The sequence below is a fragment of the Pomacea canaliculata genome, linkage group LG7 (assembly GCF_003073045.1).
Source record: "Pomacea canaliculata isolate SZHN2017 linkage group LG7, ASM307304v1, whole genome shotgun sequence".
Classification (NCBI taxonomy): Eukaryota; Metazoa; Mollusca; class Gastropoda; order Architaenioglossa; family Ampullariidae; genus Pomacea; species Pomacea canaliculata.
This window is the reverse complement of record NC_037596.1, coordinates 10,635,843-10,656,654: the sequence shown is the minus strand read 5'-3', so window position 1 is coordinate 10,656,654 and position 20,812 is coordinate 10,635,843. Positions and strand designations below refer to the sequence as shown.

General features: G+C 40.7%; 1 protein-coding gene across 3 annotated transcripts in view; it reads left to right on the top strand.

Annotated features, from left to right (window-relative positions):
* Positions 1 to 20,812, top strand: part of LOC112567758 (rho guanine nucleotide exchange factor 12-like) — a 73,906-nt gene that overhangs the window by 43,636 nt on the left and 9,458 nt on the right. Inside the window, exons 6-13 of one of the 3 annotated variants that reach the window (XM_025244565.1) lie at positions 5,626 to 5,789; positions 6,429 to 6,509; positions 6,994 to 7,122; positions 7,868 to 7,951; positions 9,122 to 9,139; positions 10,693 to 10,902; positions 11,782 to 11,814; positions 17,482 to 17,631. In XM_025244565.1, the coding sequence (XP_025100350.1) occupies positions 5,626 to 5,789; positions 6,429 to 6,509; positions 6,994 to 7,122; positions 7,868 to 7,951; positions 9,122 to 9,139; positions 10,693 to 10,902; positions 11,782 to 11,814; positions 17,482 to 17,631 (869 nt within the window). Of the gene's footprint in view, positions 1 to 5,625; positions 5,790 to 6,428; positions 6,510 to 6,993; positions 7,123 to 7,867; positions 7,952 to 9,121; positions 9,140 to 10,692; positions 10,903 to 11,781; positions 11,815 to 14,329; positions 14,536 to 17,481; positions 17,632 to 20,812 lie in introns of those variants that run through there. The other 2 variants (XM_025244567.1, XM_025244566.1) reach the window with 2 other exon arrangements.

Here is a 20,812-nt window from a genome sequence, read left to right as displayed (position 1 = left end):
CTAAATCTGCATTCAGTGAGCGATTCATCGTAATGGTTGCGGAGGGTTACCGGACGAACGTTTGAAGTGTGGTTGGGGGACGATGGGGAGGGTTGATTTTGCACCCGTGATTTTGACGCTGAGGAATTCATGGAGGTATCACGTCGCCTGGCCCGAGCTTGGGTTGGAGAAGTTAGGTCCGTTTTTAGGTCACGCCCCCGCGTGATACATCGTGTGTGTGAAGGAGACGGTGTTTCTTAATCATGCGTCTTTTTAAGAAATGACATGTTTACTCTTTCGCACGTGTGGGAGCTCGCGCCTTTGTCTGTGTTTGTGTTGTGTGCGGTGAGTAGCTAGAAGCTTGAGGAATATAAGAGCCTGTCATCGTAGCAGATAGCACTTGTAGCATGATGCTGTGTAAATATTAGCAGGCGACGCCCACACAGTTCACTGTTATCTGACATCTACGAACCCACCTGGTAGTGAATTCGACAAACGAAGGGAGTAAGTAGCGACAGGATATCAGTAGGGATCGATGCTATTACCTGTCAGGGTCCCTCTTCCCCCTTCAACAACCGCCCACCTGGTTTTTCCACCCTTCTTCTCGTCTTTGCGTCTTCCATCCTGTAGCCTCCTGTCGTTCCACGAGAGCTGTGTGGGTTTTTTTTTTTCTTTTCGGTACCCCGCTCTCCCCTTGCTCGGTACCCGAGTCGGAGCTACGGGCATTTCTCCCCTACCCCACCTCCTTTCTTTGTTACCTTTTCAAGCAGAATGCCAAGCCCGCGTCTTCACGAGGTTGGGAGGGTGAAGTGATAAGTAAACGACCATGGCGTTATGTCAACGGTTACAAGGGGAAAGGTTCATTTGAAGACACGACACGCTTCATTGAAGGTGGTGCATATACGGACGTCTCTATCCTCTCGTGCGCTCGCGGGTGCGTTGTCTTCTTCCCCGCCCACCCCTGTTGTCGAAAGGGGGTCCGTGTGGCGCATATCACGTCACCATAGTCCCCTTCCCCCACTCACCACCATCACCTCCAAGTCCCTTCTGTCCAGAACGCTTTCAGATGAAGGCCGACTTCGCGACGGAGCAACGGTACGCTTGGCAGGAAGCCCTTGTTATGAAGTCACCGACTCGCCAGGGCAGGTCGAGGGCAGGTGAGTTGAGGGAGAAAAAAAACTGGGTCTGTATGCAAGGCGTGTGGCGCTAAGTGTTCGCCTCGACAAAAGAACTTTATATAAAGTTTTTAAAAAAAAAAGCCCGAGCCCGTGGAATGTAGGGTTGCTTCCAGAAAGGAGTGTGTGTACGCAGCGACTTGGCCGGAGTTCGACGCTCGCTTCCATTACGGTAGTTGACGTTGCCATCCCCTGGAGCTTGTCTTGTCGACGGTGTGTCGTTTGTGGCTGTTGCGAGGATTCTGAAGCAGGAACTGGGCTGGGCAAAGTTTAGATGTGCGTGTATGTTTTATTTACCTTTTTTGAGCGCGGATGTAGGGCGGGTATGGGGCGGGTGGGTCGCGAGCAAGGTCGTTGATCGAGACCCCCTTTCGTAACGTCACGGTCGACGAGTGTCGTAAACACACAGAGAGAGAACTGCTAGGGGCCAGCACTGCCAGGCATTCACTTCCTGCTTTTCCCATGGGCGGTGACACGCTGAGCAGCTCCCTTCACCTGTGTCCCGTGCTACGACCTCCCTGCTGCCGTGCACCTGCGAGCAGCTTGGATGCTAGGTGGTGGTGCAGCGGGACGGCGTGTGTCGCTAGCCTCACTACCCTCCACAACCAAGGTCGCTCAGGCCGCTGCAGGGTACAAGTGTCGTCGTTGTCGTAACACAGTCGCTTTGCTCTTGACGACGACGCAGCGCAGCGACGAGGGAAAAGAGCCATAAGGGGGGCGAGGGTGACTAAACAGCCCAGATCTCCCTCCTGACCGTTTACCGACTCTACTTTCGTTTTTGTGTACAGCATTGTAAAGTGGAGTTATGATGTGAAGAGTAAAAGGACTTCACTAGGATAGCCTTTGCCAGAAGGTGTATGAAGGCAGAGGTCGGCGCGACAACTTCACGCAGTGAAAACGACCCATCGTTATCTTGTGTTTTGAGACTGTTCAGGGTGGATTGGGTTTCACGTTGACACATCTCGAGACGGCCTCATAGTCGAGTGAGTTTTACCTGTAGGTGGATTCGCCTGACAGCACGACATTCAAGTCGACCGTGGAATTTTCCCGAAATCTTGCCTAGTCCAGAAAGGATAAGGTGTAGTCAGCATGTGCGCCACGACGTCACCAGCAACATTGTGACGTGCACAAGATTAGGGTGCGTGGCCGAGTGGTTTAACCATTGTTTCAGCGGCTTGTGCTTTTCCTCCCTCGTCAGCTGTTGTATCTGCATCTTGGCCGTGTGGGATGCCCTACTGTGTAGTCGCACTTCTGCGGCGGCTTTTTCAGACTTCATTTTCTTGTTTTGAGGTCCGGATACTGCTAGCGAGTGATAGAACTGCCCAATTAAGGAAAGAAATGTACGCACATCTCGTTCGATTTCTGTTGGATTACGGCCACCCATGAAAGGGGGAGCCAGCTGAGCTTCAGCACATTCTGACTTCAAAGTGTATAACGGTTTGTTCTGACGCACGCGCGAGAGATTTATGTACTTTCCCACTGACCCCAGCAAAAAAAAAAAAAAAGCCAAAAACAAAACCGCGCACTTGCCTACGAGTTCAGCTCCACCCTTCCTTTTTCTGTCTCTTTCCCCACCCACTCCCACCACTATTTGTTTTTTCTCGTTGCATCAGGACTTGATTTTGGGAATTGAGGAATATTAATCGGTGGTTTTGCAAGTGAGGTGTGGTCAAGTAGAAACAATTCGGCGGGAGTGCAACACCTGTGTACAGTACAGCATTGTCATGGCAGGGGGAAGGTTCAGCTGGAGCAAGAGCCTCCCACTAGGAGGGGGTTCGCCGCCGGCAGTGGCCGAAAAATCAGGTACAGACGCACCGCGTCGTGCTTACCTATTACCTAGGTCATTTAGTTGTTCATCTGTCAAGTGCCTGTCATTGCCGTGTATGTTAGAGTGTGTGTTGTGGATAGTGCGCGCAAGCATGTGAACATGTGTATTTTTGATGTGCATGTCGGAGATTTGGTGTGTGGGGGAGGGAATTGGTGTTTAAAGGACAACACGAGCACTCAGCAAAAATCACTGGAAATAGAGCATCAGCAAAATGGAAATCTAGAATAAAGTGTCACAAAAACACATTCTGGTGGTATTTTATGATGAAGAAGCACAAGAAATATTGATTTTTTTTTCCCCCTTAATCAGTCACTTTGTTTTGTCCAGAAAACAGGAAGTGATGAAAAGGTAGTATTTCTAAGAATAGATCATCTGCATGAGCTGAATTCAAAGAGGAAAGATGCAATCCTTTGTAAAGAAAACAGACCAGGACACAATATCCTGTAGCTGAATGCTCTCTTCAACACTCAGATGAGCACAGTCAAGTCTTTAACTTTAAATAAAACGAAGAGACCTTTTTCAAACGGCAGTGCCAACTATACAAAAACATGTACAAACGAACTACTATTCCTGGTAAAAATGTTAAACGAACATCAAGCACCAGGTGTGCAACATCGTGATGCAGTCATAAACACAGCATCATCAGTCCTAATCTTATCCAGCACAATGCTAGAAACAGCTGACTGCATCAGGCTGCCATTAATGTGTATGCTTGAAACAGCTAACAAAAAATTTAAGGTTGACAAATGCATGAGTTAGCTTAGGAACACATGGGAATGGGTAAACAGTAAAATAAGGACGAAATGAGTTTTTACATTGATAAATGTGTAAAAAATTTTATGATGATGTATTTTCAATGGTAAGAAAGTAATTATCAACAGTCAGTTGTAACTATGAAATAAAATTGTGATGCTGGAAATTAATCATCTAATGAAAAACGGAGTTTAGCAGGGACATCCGTGACGGAACTGAGTCACAAGCTTACTTGCTAGAAACTCACCCATTAACCTCTACAAAGTGGGCAGGCTGTTAAAAAATTTCCAGCAGTTAACCTGCGAATAACCCAGAATGGACCAGTGAGTTCAGAATACTTTTCAGAATTGTCACATGAATTCTGCACAGTGCCCAGTTCAAATTCATTCAGTTTTGCTGTGCATGGATCGCTTTACCTTTCGTTAATCAACATCTGAGGCTCATCTGAAAAACCTTCCATTTTAAATGGTGTTAGATGCTTCAGTTTGATGGTTAATAACAGTTTAGGGAACATGTGGCAGATTGAATTTTATGGTGTTCTGCTCTAGGACTGCACTGGCCTATCAAATTATTGGAAAAAACAGGTAACTCCAATTTTAGGAATTTCTGGGAAGGAAAGGATGGTTGATGATGAAAATGGCAGGTTTTCTGTTGCAATCTGGAACAGCATACAAGCGATTTATCTCAATGCATTTAGCTAAAACAGGGCTGTGCAATTATGAAATCAATAGCACACTTGATAGCATTTGCAGTGTATTTAAAACTTTGTGTTTCCGCTACAGAGGTTGTGTCCCTCATGATGGCTGGCATGTAAAACCTAAGCAGTGATGACATTTTTCTTGTGCGGTTTTTTTTTTTTTGGCTTAATCCAATAATGTGCTAATAATGCTAGATGAATACTAAAATAGTTAACATTTGATTTACACTCAAAAGGCACTGCTTTGACCTTCTCTTTCTCCAAGATTATTGATTCCTTCTATTTCAGTGGGACTATAGTTTTTCTCCTCTGTCAACAAGGACCTTTTTATCATCTGCTAGTGGGTTGTACAAACCCCAGCATCCTTGACCCCCTTTTCCAGCAGCTCCTTTAAACCTCCTTTTTGTCAACACCTTGTCTTATCAGGCCTATCCCAAGAATCAGCTAACAAAGGGAAGCATCTATAATTATTTCCACTATGCTGGGGTCCCAAGCAGGGCACAGACTAAGTTGTACCCTGACCACATCCTGCCATCTTTTCACTGTACTAATTGCCTTTTGACACTCACCTCTCATCTCACTGTTACCTACCTCAGGATAGTTATTCTAGAGAGCAAATTACCACTGTCCTCTCCAATCATGTTCAAGTATCTTGTACCAAAGATAGCTGTAATTGCATTGAGTCAGTTCCTCTTGCTGACACTCAAACATTGTTGTGAACATCTGCTTGATATCCATGTCATTATTTGCCCCTCCCAGAATGGTGTTGGTCTTTGATGTCTCTGGTGTACTTATCAGGACCAGTAACAAACTGGCAAGGATGAATGCTATACATATCCCGCTGCAGCCTGAGCAGAGTTACACATAGCATAGAGGAACCATGCAAACCAGCTGCAAATCTATCTGTTAATACAAATGTGCACATTTGCATGTTTAAACTGTATATACTCTTGCTGTATGTACATTTTACTGAAAATGTTGTGTTCCAGTTATACTTTTGTTTGACCTAGCATTGAAATGTTTTATTGTCAGACTACATACTTCAGTGATAATCTGGTGGTTGGTTTATGACTGGCATGAAAATTGGTTATTTAGAAGCAGTTATGTATGTTGTAATAAGTGTTTACTGTGGGTCCCAGCCAGCATCCTGGACATCTGTATTCTTATCGATTGCCTTTCCTGTTGTGTTGCAGCGGGCTCCTATGTGGCGCTCACCTTGATGGGTAGACCCAACCCATCTTCACCAAACGCAGCCTCCTCTGCCAACTCTGCTTTCCTGTCCAGCGCCAACACACTGTCCACTCCAGCCACCATCTCCAACCGCAGCTCTGTCATCACTGCTCCTCAGCCTGTTGATGTGAGTTGCTTGTTTTCCTTGTCCTTCTCCCACTAACCCAGGTGATGACAGAGGTGTGAGGTCTTTGACTTCCCCTGCTAATCTACAGTCTGTGCATTTTAGTAACATAGAGAAAAACAAAATCCATTTGCTTCCATTATTTGCGGTATGGTTGGTACCTGGATGAAAGGTGAGAGGGTAAGGGTGGGTAGACAAACGTGGGAAGATGAAGAGAGAAAAAGACTGTTCAGTCAATCACATTCTTCAGTAGAGTGATGGGATAGTGAAGTAATGAATGGTGAAATAATGTAATAATGGTGAAAGTACATTGTAATGTTGAAGTGATAAACAATGAAATATAAAATAAAAATGGCAGAAGTACAAAGTAAGAATAGTGAAGCAATTGATTTTGTTATTGTAGTAATGAATGTTGAAGTCCGTGTAGTAGTGAGAAGTGAGATGGCAGAGCAGTATATGTGACAGTGTAGTAATGAATGACGTAGAGTGGTCACCACCCTGAAAGCAGAAATACTGGTGGTGAAATGGTGATGGCAATAGTGTTGATGATGGTGATGTCAGATATGGGAGAGATGTGATGACAAAGAAAGTTGCAATGATGACAATGGGCTCTCTAGCAGTAACATCTATGGTTGATTGCAGCCGGACAAGGACCGGGAACTATGGGTGCAAAAGCTGCACATGACACAGGCTATGCACGATCAGGCCAAAGAGGATTTTGAGGTAGGACATTCACGACAAACATGCTAGAATAGTCATTCTTGTTTTTTGTTTTCTTCGACCTTTCTAATGTTCTTCTGGGCTAAAGAAACATGCTGTGACCCCAAGCAGTTCCACACTCATTAGATAAGACAGGCAGATGATAGGTCCATTAGATAGGGTTTACATTTGCTGCCTACCTGGCCACACACATAAGATCTGGAAATACATGAATGGTACAGAAGTTCAGGAAATATTTTGGTCAGGTAGTGTGAAGACATAATAAACTCATAGTCTGACAGGAAGGGAAGAGATGAGAGAAGGGGTTTGTGTTTGAGAAAGAGAGAGAATCAGGAGGGGTAATGCATGGTTGTGTGGAAGAATCCAGCATCCGTCGTGCAATATCAGTTTTATAGCCACTTCAGATACAGTTTCTTGTGCTTGTGTCTTTGTATAACACCATCATGTTGCTGAGACCACTGCCTCACAAGTTTGCTTTGATTTCCAGAAATTACAGCGGCAATATGTACGAACCCCTACTGAACGACTGCACACAAACCTGCTTGAGAAAGAACGAACTGTCAAGACCCTTGAAAAGCAGCTGCAACAGCTAAAGGTCTTTGAAGAAGACTTTGCTGTGAGTGACTGAGTGGTTTGGGGTTTTTAATAATTTGTTGTTTTGTTTTGTTTGACTTGTTGTGGTACTTTCTGAGAGTTTTGCTGTTTCTTTTTTCTCAGCAACATTATGTCCTTGTTATGGAGGGTGTTATGTAATTACTGGCTACCAGTGAACATGAAGGATTTGAGGAACAATCGCAGTACCTGCAGTAATGATCAGAAAAGGCTAAATATTCAGCTTTTAAGTGTTAGAGCTCTGATTATATAGAAAAAGTAGAGTCCGCAGTTGCTTGTCTTAGTTGATGCAGTCTTATGATTCAGACACATTGTATAGACTGGGTAAAGGTAGCAGTAAGGGAAAAGAAGGTGGTGTTTTACTTCTCATGTTGAGATTTCTTCAAAGATTACTGGTTAAAACAGGTAATAGTCTTAGGGAGGAGGTTATAGAGACTGCACTTACCCTGGTGCCAGATCTGCTGCAAGGGTGATGATGGTTTCTTTCCTGCCTTTCTCCACACTTTAAGGGGGTCAGTTGGGATAGGTGGGAGGTAGAGTACACTGCATCACATGAGTCGTTAACTAGCAGGCATGTATACCTCTGGCCTTGAACATTAACCACTCTGCTTCTTTTTTGTGGATGGTGGTGCGGTTTAGTTTAAAAAAATACATCATTTGTTCATCTTGAAAAGGAAGTGTTCCAGAATGTTAAGGAAATATTTTGTTGTTAAGCTACAGACTGACAGGGGGAATGGTTTCTGTTACAGGGCTCTAGCTTTGGTCAAGGTGTGCCGCACTATCAAGACAGCAGCATCACCTCCGCAGGCAGCATCAGCAGCATCAGCTCGTGGGTAAGTGGCCATATTGGAAGTCTTTCACATCCAGCTTTGGGCCCCACTTTCCCCAACAATGCCCTTATCTTTGCTTTGTAGGAGATGTAATCGCTAGAAAGTTGCTTGCTCCTTTACTTTTGAATATGGGCACATTTTTCATATTTTGAAACAAGTTTTGTCTTGTTAAATGCATATGCTTTTGTTCCCTGCACTTATAGCTGATCTAGTAGCATAGTTTTATAAAATTTATTTCTTTGTGTGCTGTGCTATCCTCTTATGAGTATTGCATTGATACATATTAGAAAGTGAGAGATTGTTGACTCTGAGTGATGTCAGGTAGATTCATTATTCTTACATTAATGGAATAGTGTATTGAGAGTAGCCTTTCATTGGTTAACAGTTATTTTTGATGGAAAGAATATTTTCTTTTGAGGGGAAACAGAATTAGGGAACTGATGCTGCTAACTACTGTAATTAAAAATCTGTTAGGCACTTGGAATTCATTCCATCGTGTATTAAGACATTTTTTCGTGGCCATGTCAAAATAAGTAGCTTTTTATTTATATGGATGTGCTATTCAAACCTGAAACCTGTTTTATAGAATTCATAAAATAAATCGGTATGAACTGCTATTTTATCCGTCCTAAAAGTCTATAGTGAAGACAACATCATTTAAGTGCTAAAACTGATTGTTGATAGAAAAACTCATTAATTTACAATATATCTCATTCAGCGTTGCCAAGGTGGTGTTAACTTGGGTCAGGTATAGGGATCTGCTTTTATTTGAGTGTTGGTGGTTAAGGAAACTATTAAGGATACAAGAAAAGTAGAACAGCTTTGTTGTGTTTGGTTGAGGGGTCTGCTTGAAGCAGTGAAGTAAAAATGATTTGCAGCATGCCATTGGTTCCAAGAAGTTTCTTTTCAGTTACAGGGTTTTGAGCACGCTGTCTTAAATGTGTTTAGTTTAAGGTTTTTACCTGAAGCTGTGTTGCTGGTTCTCCAAGTCCTTTCTTTTTCTCCCACCCCAACATTATGTTCACATACTGTACTCCCATTTCTTCCCTTTCTCTCATTTTCATCTTTATTATTTTTCCCTTCTTCTACTCTTTATGTCCCTTCCTATGAAGTTTTTTACTTTTTTTAATCTTATTTTGTGTTCCACCCTTGATTACATGTTTTCATGTGCAGTACCCACGCATACTTCTAGTAAGGAAAAAATACACATTTTACCTTTCTATTATCTCACTTTCTTTGTTTTCTAACTTCCTATTTATTTTAACAAATCTTTGGTTATGTGCATGTGTCTAGTTAATTTGTGTGCAGACGTTAGGTAGGCTTCAGACATTGAGTCAGTGTTGAAAAAGTATGGAAGCATAGATGTACAGAAAGATGCTTTTGAGCAGCTAGTACTGCTGAATCATAATGTCCATTTTTGTTGTAAGAGATTTTGTGGTGGTTCGTTAGCATTTTTTTCTAGGAGTGTCAAGGAAGAAAGATATAAGAATCAGTTAAACATCTGAAGCTAAATATTTAAGTAGGGTTTGGGGGGGGGGGGAGAGGGTCTGTCACCACCATGCAGGTGCACACACACACTGTCTCCCTCTCTTACACAAAATAGTCTTCATGTACTAGAAGCAATGAGAGATGAAAGTTAATTTTACAGTCAGTCAGGAAGACACATGATCAGCACATTTTATTTCTTTATCTGATTCAGTTGCATGTAATCACTGCTATAGGTCCAATGAGAATTAGCAAGTTGTTTAAAGGCAACTTCATTAAACATGGCCAGACAGTACCATTTTAGAGTAGAGCAAAGATCTATAGGATGACATGAGGGGCAAGGATAAATGGAGCCTGTAAATGATAGACAAATGATGACTTTTGAAGTAATGTGAACATTGAGATCTGGCATTCGAAACTCCAAAAGTTTTCTGGTTCACACAGTAGCCACAGCTGTTTTGTAGACTGCACTTACATTTAACACATGGGGCACAATAGAACACAATGCCTGCTTTTGCATGTGCTGCATCATTGTGGGCAGCTGACAGGACAGTTTTTGCTTTACAGTGTAAAGGGAGTCTGTTTACCTAAATTCTGTTCTCAACACTTGACTGTTCTATTGAAATACTTTTTTGTGCTCTCTTGCCCTCACATTTTTAATTTACGATATGAGAGAATGGTGTAAATATCGGTTATACACAGATAAGATAGTTTCTAACAAATCAAAGGTGAGTCTTTACATTAAAAGACAATAAATTTTATGCCACACTTTCGTTTCAATCAAGTCAGAAGATTTTTAAAAGCAAATCAAAGAAACATGATGTGTAGAATTAAGACTGTGGTTTATATTATGGCTTGGGGATTTTAATAATTCTTCAAAATCAGTAAAGCTTTTGCCTAATAGTTTTTCCACTAGATGAGAAAGCAAACTTCTTCCAAGAGTTGTCTAAAGAGTGATTATAATGATCTTTGCCTTGTGTAGTTTGTGAATGATTTTTTTAAGATGAAATATCAGAATGTATGTTAGTATGTAGTTTTGCTAGTGCATGAGTTGAAGTTGGAGGCTGAATAGTAGAATTGTAGTATGGGATGTCCTGTCCTGCTAGACTTTCACCCTCTGAAAATGAAAGGGCTGGGGGGTGTGGCACTATGGACTTGGTTTGGTAGATAAAGATTGGACAACCTTGGCTACTGTGCAGTTGGCATTGGCTTGGTTTCTTTTATCTTTTTTTGTTTTCCCCCATCTTCCTGCTCATCAGCGCGGGGACTCGAAGCATGTCAAACAGGCATCGGTGCCTGTCTCCTTGTATAAGTCGTCGGGCGAGGGCGCTGGCCTGGGGCCCGACGCTCGAGCAGCCACACATGTGATGCGGTCCAAGTCCGATGTTGCTTCCAGACGAAACCGTGCAGGGCTGACCCAGTCCACTTTCTATGTAAGCATCTCCCAGGCTGCCGGAACTGGCTGCGAGGTATACAATCCATACACCACAGACTTGGGTGCTTAATTAACCACACCCATCCTTTTACACCTAGGTGTTGTTTCTGATTTGTGTGCACACGTGTGGATGTCTGAATGTTTATGTATGTACACGCTCTTATGTATCTTTCTGTTTTATATCAGATCTTTGTTTCACTGTATTTACTTTTTTCATGCTTCTTGTCTTTCCTTTCATGTTACGGTGCTTGCATCTTTGCCTTTCTCCTGCCTAGTTAAGACTATCCCTTTAGGATTGTCTCATTTCTTCCTGTTGTGAGTGGATGGACCTGCTTTGGTGCTTTTGTTTCATGCATATGTATGGGTGAGTGCGTGCGGTTGTCTATGCGCTTTTACGCTCTCGTAAAGTTAGGGTGCATGCAACAGTACATAAGCAGATGTGTGGTGTTTTCCCAGCATCCCAGCCTATATACATTGCTTAAAACTGTATATTTGCTTCAAAATTATCCATTTTCTTAAATAGTTAACTGAGTTTGTTTCATAGCTATTTTAGAAATTGTTTCCATGGTGGACTAGAAGCTAAATATGTGAGTAACCATTCCAAACGTATCACATTAAGTATATAAAGTGGTTATTGTATTTGTTCATTGTTCACACAGCTTAGCCCTTTCAAAGGCACTTAGATTTACACTTTATGCTTCATAATTTTAGGCCAGATAATTATAGAAAATGCACACGAAAGTGTTCATGTGCAAATCCAATTCTGCTACAAGCAGTCCATACTGTTGATGCTTTCACAGAATTGATATTTTTATGGCTTGGTAAAATTAATTTAAAGCTAGTGTTTATTGGATTGAATTGAGGAACTTTTGAAATTCTGTCATTAAACTCTCCCGCAACCTCTCCTTCGCAGGGAGGTAAAGGCATCCGTCGTAAACTGAAACGGGTAAACATCAGCTTGTTTTGACTCCCTTCCCTTTGTTTCTTTATTTTGTGGTTGAATTAAATTTGGTTGTCCTGTCATTGGCCTCACCCATAATTCCCTTTCTTCTGTACTTTAGAATTAATTCATAAGATAGGTCTGCTTATCCTTAGCTTTGCATGCATGTTGCATGTTGGTACAGGGAAGCACTGGCCAGGCAGAAAGATTTTTTTTCACAAAAAAATTGTTGACTACTTTGACAGCTTTATTGTTTTATGAGTTTTTTCTGTTAAACAGTTCGTAACAGTTCGCTTTGACTTACCTGACTTCTGATTATGACTTTTGATAGAAAGTGCATGGTAACAAGTTATGTGCATTCATGCAGGTTGAAACTTGGTCTGACTTAATTCATGTTCATTGTTTCTTCACCCTGTTAGAGTTTTATCATTGGGTAATACCAAGCAGAATAGTTGGGATAGTGTCCCCTTTGACCTTCTCTGTAATCCCACATTAAATGTCATATTTATTTAAACAATACTGGGAAGTTCTGGTCATCAGAACTCTGGAGGGCATTGACATGCTCCTGGTAGTGTTATCGCAAAACAACACATGGGACAGAAAATGATAGCAAAGTAGGAGCTGTAAAAAGTGCTAGCATGGATTTGCAAGCAATTCTCTTATTAAAACATCCCTTGGTGGCAGAGCAGAACAAGCAACAAATACCTCATAGAATGCATGCTTGGATTCAAAGTTTTGAGCTGTTCTGGTCTAGAAGTAAAGTTTGTTGAAAAAGTCTTCAGCCGAATACAAACATAGATATTCATTTCATTTTTCCATGAATAAGGTGCATCTGTCGATGCATGATGACTGATTCCCTGTTAAAATATTCTGATGGCTTTGAGACTTGTAAGTCTGAAGAAATACTCATTAGTAATTGGTGGAAGGATGAACATTTAGTTCTAGTTTCTCCCCCTTCTTGCTCTACTCCCAACCAACCCCCATCTCATTTAGGCAAAGAGGGTGGATTTAAAATGCTGGTTTATCTCTTTATCGACCATTCAAACATCTAGAAAACTGAGTCACTAGGGACTGACTAAGACATCTTGAATTCTCAAGAATTAAAGTTGACTGATCAGCAGTCTTGCACCTCTTGTCACACTCTGGTGATCAAAATAGTTTTAACTTTAAAAAATTTTAAGTAATTAAAAAGAAAATCAGTTGGCCGGGGAAACATCCAAGATTGTTTTAATAGATTTCCATTACCCAGGTCATAAATAAAAGCCAGGTTCATTGCTTCTTGTTAAAGGAATGCTTCCTTATTATTTCCCATGTTTTTAATTAAAGCTAGCCAGATTTGCACGCAAGTTGTTTTGCATGATTCACTGGTATGTCCCTTGCCCTAATCTCCGCTAGCATGCAGATGGTGAAGAAAAAACGTTCTTCTGTAACGTTTTTCAACACTTAAAAGAAGCTCATTATTGCACCATCATCATACCCAGTCTGGTCTTATAAAGAGTTCACTAATTAACCACTAAGGAGGCCAGAAAATTTCCAGACTTGCTAAAAGCATTGAAAGTGTTGAGGCTAGCTGTGAGATTGAAGTTCTTGACCAGGATTTGAAGGTTAAGGGATCTATGGGTTCTTTCAGCATTCAGCATATGCACACTGTGTACTGGAGAGTGTCTTGGCCATTAGAGTGCAATAGCATGCCAAAACAACACCTGCTTTGCCATGCTTATACAATTCAAGTTGAAGTCTAGCTAGACACAAGACTCTTCAGTTTCCTGTTTATACAACACAGGCATGAAACATGATTTGTGTAGTCATTTGGTGGGATCAGATTATACCCAAGGTCCTTTTGTGATGTTTTAGCACCAGTGGTCAAGATTGTAAGCGCATCAGTTTTAAATATCAGCTTGTAGAGGAAAAAAGTGAAAGGGCACAGAAGTTAACTGACTGCTTTGTGTGAAAATGGTTCTTTAAAGTAAGTTTTTCTGTGGTTGTTGGAACCACTGCAGCCATGTAGCTGTGTCATATTGTCAGTACTTCATTACCTACCACTTAATTAAAACTGCTAAGAATTTAAAAAGTAGACTTTGGTTAATTTAAAATTCATGGCATTTGTTTTTATTTTTTCATGTATGTGAATATTTGTATGGTTTCTGTTCCCTTATATTGTTTATTATTTTGCTGGTGGTGCTGCTTTTTCTGATATTGCTAGTGATGGTTTAAATAGAAATTGATAAAAATCATTTATTAGTGTTTAAACCTTTAAGTATTTAGCACTGGTTGGACAGCAGTTCAATGCAAATTGAAATTAACTCTTCTCCTGAATAGTTTTTCAAGGGGTTGGAGCCCAAGTATCAACTTTCACCCATCCATTTGTCATAACCAGGTCATGAAAAATAATTGTATCTCTGGTAGATGTGCAAGTATTCAGGCTATAAAAATATGCTAAAGATATTCAGTGTCCTCAGCAATTTATCAGGGAATTAGCATGTTGTGAGTGATTTTCATGTTGTGCATGATTTGCAATCAGTGGAAATCATATTCTTCTTCCCTGTACCAACGTCCGAGTGAATCAAGTCTTGGGCTAGAACAGCCACCCTGTCAACAGCCACCGCAGGTGACATCTGGCTACATTGACTCTCACAACTTTCAAAATATTTGACAAGTTTGCATTTTCCCACTTTGAAGCATTTCCTGTTGTTTTTTTTTTTTTAAGTCAATATAATTGAATTTAAGGTGACCAGACGTCCCGCTTTAGGCGGGACAGTCCCGCTTGACCTCTTGTTGCTCATCGAGCAGCGCCTAATGTCCCGCTTTCTGGCTTTCTGGCAAGTCCATTAAATGTCCCGGTTGTCTTTAAAAATCACTTTTTTCGGCGTTTTTTGACGATGACGACACCATCATTGGCACGTGTCCCGCTTTCGCCCCGGAAACATCTGGTCACCTTATTGAATTTCAGAATAATGAGTTACATTTTTAATGCATAACAATAACTTTTACGTATTTTTTGAAAAGTTCCTGTTTTTGATGAAGCATTTCCAGTACTAACAAATATTAAAATCTATGGTTGTACCAACATTACTTTGTTTTTTTATGTCATTAATTTTCAGTATTGAGAGCCATTTCCTAAATTGCTCAAGTCTAACAATTTCCCTGATCAGTTTCATGCTACCAGCAGAATTCTCAAACAGCTTTTTTTTATCATTAAATATCATTTAACAATTTGACTGAATAGGAAGTGGGGAGTGGGCACTAAAAGTGTGAGTTTATGTGGTCAGCCCAGACAAATAATTGAGATTTGTTTTGGTGCTGCCAGGTTCAGTAAGTGTATTGGTACATGCACATATTCTGTCCTACAAATATTGTAGCATATCATAGTTTTACTGGTACCTGTTAACTCAGGTTTGTAATCGTAGAGAATTCTTCTCAATGCAGCAGTTCCTTCCCTAGAACATTAGGTAGTTTTTTTTGTACAAAATTTTTAATTTCAGTGACGGTCCAGCTTGATAGTCAGCAGTAGATGCTCAACGCTACTGTTGGCATTTCCTCACATCAGTATTGGATTAATTTGGCCCTGAAGCCATTGGTGCTGTATATGTAGTTATCTGATGTCATTAAAGTTTACTGACTGCTGGACAGGAATATTACCTCTGTTCTTAAGCACAGAATCCTGCACAGTTTTAGTGGTGTGAAAGCTTAAGTGTGCTCCAGAGGCAGTTAGCAGAGTGGTGCATATGTGTGTAATGCTGTATGTATCAGGCTCATCTTTTATTCAAGTATATTGAGCTGACTGCCAAACAGGAAATGCATTGTGTATGTGCTCTATTATTATTCTTATTGATTAATCCTTTTCCTCCATATTTTACTTTGTGTATATAATGCTTACAAAAGATGGAATAGTACTAATTATTTCATATTATTAAGTGGTTAGTCCAGATTTAAACAGTTCTTTTAGCAAGGTACTAGTAAATGCTAGGGAAGATGATTTTTTTTTTACTGTAATCAGCGATGAGCTTGCCTCAGATATAGTAGTGGCTGTAAAAGGGGTTCTGCCATTACACCATAAGAAAGCTCCACGATTGATATCAGTGTTTTACAGTTCAGCTCTAGCAGTAGTGGAAATGCTCTTACCTGGATTGGGTTCCTTTTTAATTTTTCAGGGCTTGTTTTTATTTTTTGTAATAGCATTTTGGTTGGTACCTATGTTAAATGCGTGTAAAGTTAATAGCAATGATAGGAATGTATTATAGTACATTGTTAATGCGATGGTGCAAAATTGTTTCATTATTTTCCTTTCCCAATTTCTTCACTTAATGTTCACCTTAGAAGCACAGAAAGATTTACCCTAGGGCACATCTTTTCTTAGGAATTCAATGGATAATTTTTAAATGAAATGATTTAACAGAGACTAACATCACTTCCAGAATAAACTAAACTGCATTGTGTTTGGTTTGTTATTACTCTTATGCAACAGAACAAATCACATGGAATTTGCTTTGATGAAACATACTTAATAACTTGTTGGCTGCAACAGTGCTACCCAAGGTTTGAAAAGCGTGTGCAAATAGTGGTCTAGTTTGTAACTTGTTTACTGATAGTTAACAGTAAGGAGGAAAAAGTGGCTGATAATAATGTTGGGATTTTTTCTGTTTCCCACACATATCAACATTATTGAGATTTTTGTTCTTTTAACCACTTTGCTTCCACCCTCAACCACTTCAACACCTCAAAAAAAAAAAAAAAAAGAAAGAAAAATTTGTGGGTTGAAGAAAGACAAAAATCCCCTCTCCCCCCAAAAAAAGTTGTGTGCATCTCAGGTGTCAGTGTGTGTGGGTGTGTGATATATTGGTTACTTGATATACATACTACACAGCCTGCTGGGTTCTTCCTCCCCACCTCTTGGTGCCATGAGTTTATTGACTACAGAACACTTTTCATAAAACTTTGTAGTTTTCTGATGTCACTCAGCATGTTGGCATTGTGAGCACGTTCTGCATGCACTGTTGGCTCTCACTTTGTTATGCTTGTATCTACATCTGTGTTTGCATGTTTAGTTAGATGAACAAAGGAGTGAAAGAGTAAAGAAAAGAGATTGTGTGTGTTTTAATTTGTATTTTCATTATTTGGTTTGTGTTTTGAATTAATACAGTAAAATTATTTTAGCATCGCTGCATACACAAGTCATTCAGCCATTAAAGAATTCCATTAGCTCTTCAAATGTTTTCTTGTTGTGGAGACTTTATAAATGGCTACATTTGTATGGTTCCTAATTAAAGTTAGCTTACTTTAAGGTAGCTGCAGCTGTGCCAATGAAATTTGTAGATAGCATAATGTGGTACTGACAAATAAGCTATGGACATGTCATAGTACTGGCAGCTCAGATTTTGTATAAACAAATATCTGCATTTGCATTCACTTGGCTACACTTCACAATATCATTTAGCACCAACTCCCTGTCAGTTCACCAGCCATGCCTACAGGCTGCCAAAACTCCAATATCCTGCATCTAAGCTTGTTTTTCTTTTCTCTCTCTCTCTCTGGCACCCTTGCAATCGCAGCTTTACAAATTTCCCTCCAGCCCTTTTCATTCATCAACACACTTACTTTTCACCTGTGAAAGATTTCCTCCCTGCAGTTTTAGTAAGAATCATCATTTTTGGTAGGTTTATTTCCTTTTTCCAGGCAACATCGCAACCAGTTTCAGACGCTGGCAGCATGTCGGACTCACCTCAAACCAGTCCCAGTGTCTCACCTACACCGCTGCACCCTGCCAACCAGCATGATGCAGGCGACACCAGCAGCATTTATTCACGCAATTATTCAGTTGTTGAGGTACTGGAGTTACATTTTTGTTGTTGTTGTTGCTTTCCTCTTTTGTTCTTTTGCTTAATTTGCTTAGCTAGCCATACATCTTTTAATTAGGCTCATTTTTTTCTTTCTTTCTCTTTATTTTATTTCAAATTTGTTAAATCCATTTTAAATCTTCTCTCATCTCCATGCTTCATACCGTTTTGTGGTCTGTATCTTGTGTCAGGCTTTTTTAATCAAATCTGTTAAAAAACTTATTCACATATATTGTTATTGGTTTGTTTACACAGCAAAATCTGAAATGCATTCTCCCTCTTTCTCCTCTCCCCCTCCCCTTCTTTACGACCATCCCCTGCACTCTGCCAAAGAAAGTTTAAAACAAAGGTGCAACGAGTCCACAATTAATTGCTGAAGCAGATGTGCAACATCTAAATGCGTACAACACCTATTGGTGTGTGAGTTTTTAGTAATCAGAGTTGTGTGCTTATTGAGCTTTTCTTGAGCAGGCTGGAGGTAGGGGGTGTCTCGTATACACTGACATGTTGAAAAAAACAAACAGAAGCAATAGCACATCATGTTTGACTGAGTGTAATTAACAAACACTGTTTATGATGGCAAAATTTGTGAAAAGTCACTAAGTCCTCCAATTGAAATGCAAAGAAGATGCTAATGTCAGCACATCATGCTCATCAACAACAGCAGTGTCACATGCAGGATGTTTTCTGTTTTAGGGGGGGACCAAAAAGGCCTTTCCTGGGTTTTCTGCCGACATAATCCACATTGATGATGAGCTGATGCTTAACTCGAAGAAGAACCAGGATAGAGGTGAAATCTTTTGACACTGCAATGTCGAATACACCTAACACGTTTTGTTTGAGTGGACCACAACTGCAGGAACGAGGGCAACAGATTTGAACAGGCAGCATGTCCAGCTGATACTCATACAACGCTTGTTCTGCAGTGGACCAGCACTAGCTTATACAGTGGTTAGAGCTATAACCGCGAGTTCAAGTGTTCATCTTGGAAATAGAAACCATTGTGTGAATGCCAACGATTGGAAGATTTTACTGAGCTGATTTTAGCTCATCAAATTCACTCTCACCTTGCTGTGGAGTGTACTAGGACTCCACTGTTGATGTAATCTTCCCACCACTAAAAGCATTAGCTGTAGCATTCTGTTGCGTGGAGGAGGGTGGGGGAGTAGTCGGCTAGAACAATCTTTTTTTGGGAATTCCAGGGAGGTTAAGTGGGCAGAAGGTAGATCATACTATAAGTGTCAGGTTTTTCAGAGCAATCGTGATTGATCGAAAGGGCGCACGGTACAACAATTTTGCTGGCATCTTTGTTGGAGAAGTAAAATTCGAGATAATTCGGAAGACATTTTTTTTGGGAACTGGAGTAACAGGGGAACCAAACCTCCTCTGATTTGACTGTGCAGTTACTCAGCGCTATATGATCCACATTTCCCCTGCCGACAAACTGGTCCGTGCACTCTTCACAAGATTGCGAGAAGGCGCATTAAACCTACGGTAGCAAGGGAAATGGATCCTAATTTATTAACGACTGCGCATCGGGCAGCAGGTTGTCTGTTTTAAGAGTTGAGCGCGTACACGTTCACCGATCACAGTGTATATGTTCCTGAAGGCCAATATTTACACTCTTGCAATTTTTTTAATTATCTAAAATTATCTACAGCATCCTCACATGTTTGATCCCTAGTTTGTTCACTTGTGGCGTATCTATACGAAGTCAAGATAGTAACTAAACTCTGACCAGTGCAATATGCGCACCAGTCAAACACACAGATGCTTTCTTAGCCTGACTGTTTCATCATATGGTCTTTTTGTTCTTTCTTTATTCTTCTTCTCGTTAGTCGCAGTCAGCTCTTCTATGAACTTTTGCTGGGGCTTTTCTGTGTGGTGTTGGGCGGTGAGGGTGCAGAGAGGAGGTAAGAGAGTGCAAGTTTCAGTGTCTCAAAAATGCTATTCCCCAACGAGTGTATACGACTTCTGTCCTTCTGTATTCTAAGCAGCAAATGTGTTTGTGCTTACTAATCTTATCAGTACTTGAGAGTTCTCTCTTCTGTAACAGGGAGATTGGATTGTTTGGAAAAAAAACGTTGTTGGCCCTTCGTTACAATAGTTGTGACACCTCACTTCGCTTTCAGCATAAGTGTGAAGAAAAATTCCTTTCCTGGGCAGTCCAATGCCAGCAGATTGTTGCAATTCCAATCCGCTGAGCGTCTCAAGTAAGTCTGTTTTCTGTTGATTTCTTGTATCATACTACCGTTCACTACACATATACGTGTCACATTCCCGCGCGAATTCTTCTCTTGTGGGCTGAGCACTACCTGGTCTGCTGGATGCTAACAAGGAATACCTCAAGAGCTAAATGAATCAGTGCATGCCGCTTTTACCTATCAGTAATACAAGCTTTAACGCTTGTCTTACATAGAACAGACGAACCTAACTATCCTCTTAATCATATAGCCGGACCAGATGTAACCCAGTTTCGCTTTGCTTTCCTGTCTTAGTAGAGTTGCAGACATGCCACTAAATAAATAATCGACTAGTATAACCTTTACTCTACAGCAGTAGTGGATTTTTTTTTTTTTCCTAGCTTAGTAGCCACGAAACAACAGAGTTTTGCAACCAGTAAGTAAACTCGCAATGTAAAAAAATCAGCCTCTAATGTGATATTGGTTTGTGTCTGGTTTTCATCAACTCCCTTCTAGGATTCTACCTTTTCTTCCATCTGCCATCCATTGATAGATGATGAAAGTAATGGGGCCTGATTAAAGAGCTGAACTAGCCTAATTGATGCATTGCCAGATTTAAACAGTGTTCGTGACTGAACAAATGCGTCTAAATGGCATTAATAAGGGCCTGTGCTCTTTTTTTCATTCCCTTTTTATAGGTCGAAAATAGTTCGCATTATTCACTGTTTTACTAGTTCCTTACTATCAATGATTTTAGATTTAGCCACCTTGTTACATACTTTCCTTTTATCATATAAATCATCTCATTCCTTTATTCAATTCTTAGTTCTCTTAATCTAGTCAAAAAGCATCCTGTTGGATGGGGTATGAATTGCCAGATCAGGTTTCCTTTTTACTGACCAGGACATTGCCAGTGTTCTCGAAAGGCAAACAGAAATCGGGCGATAGTCTCTCGGGTTGTAAGGAAAGATGAGACATGACCCACAT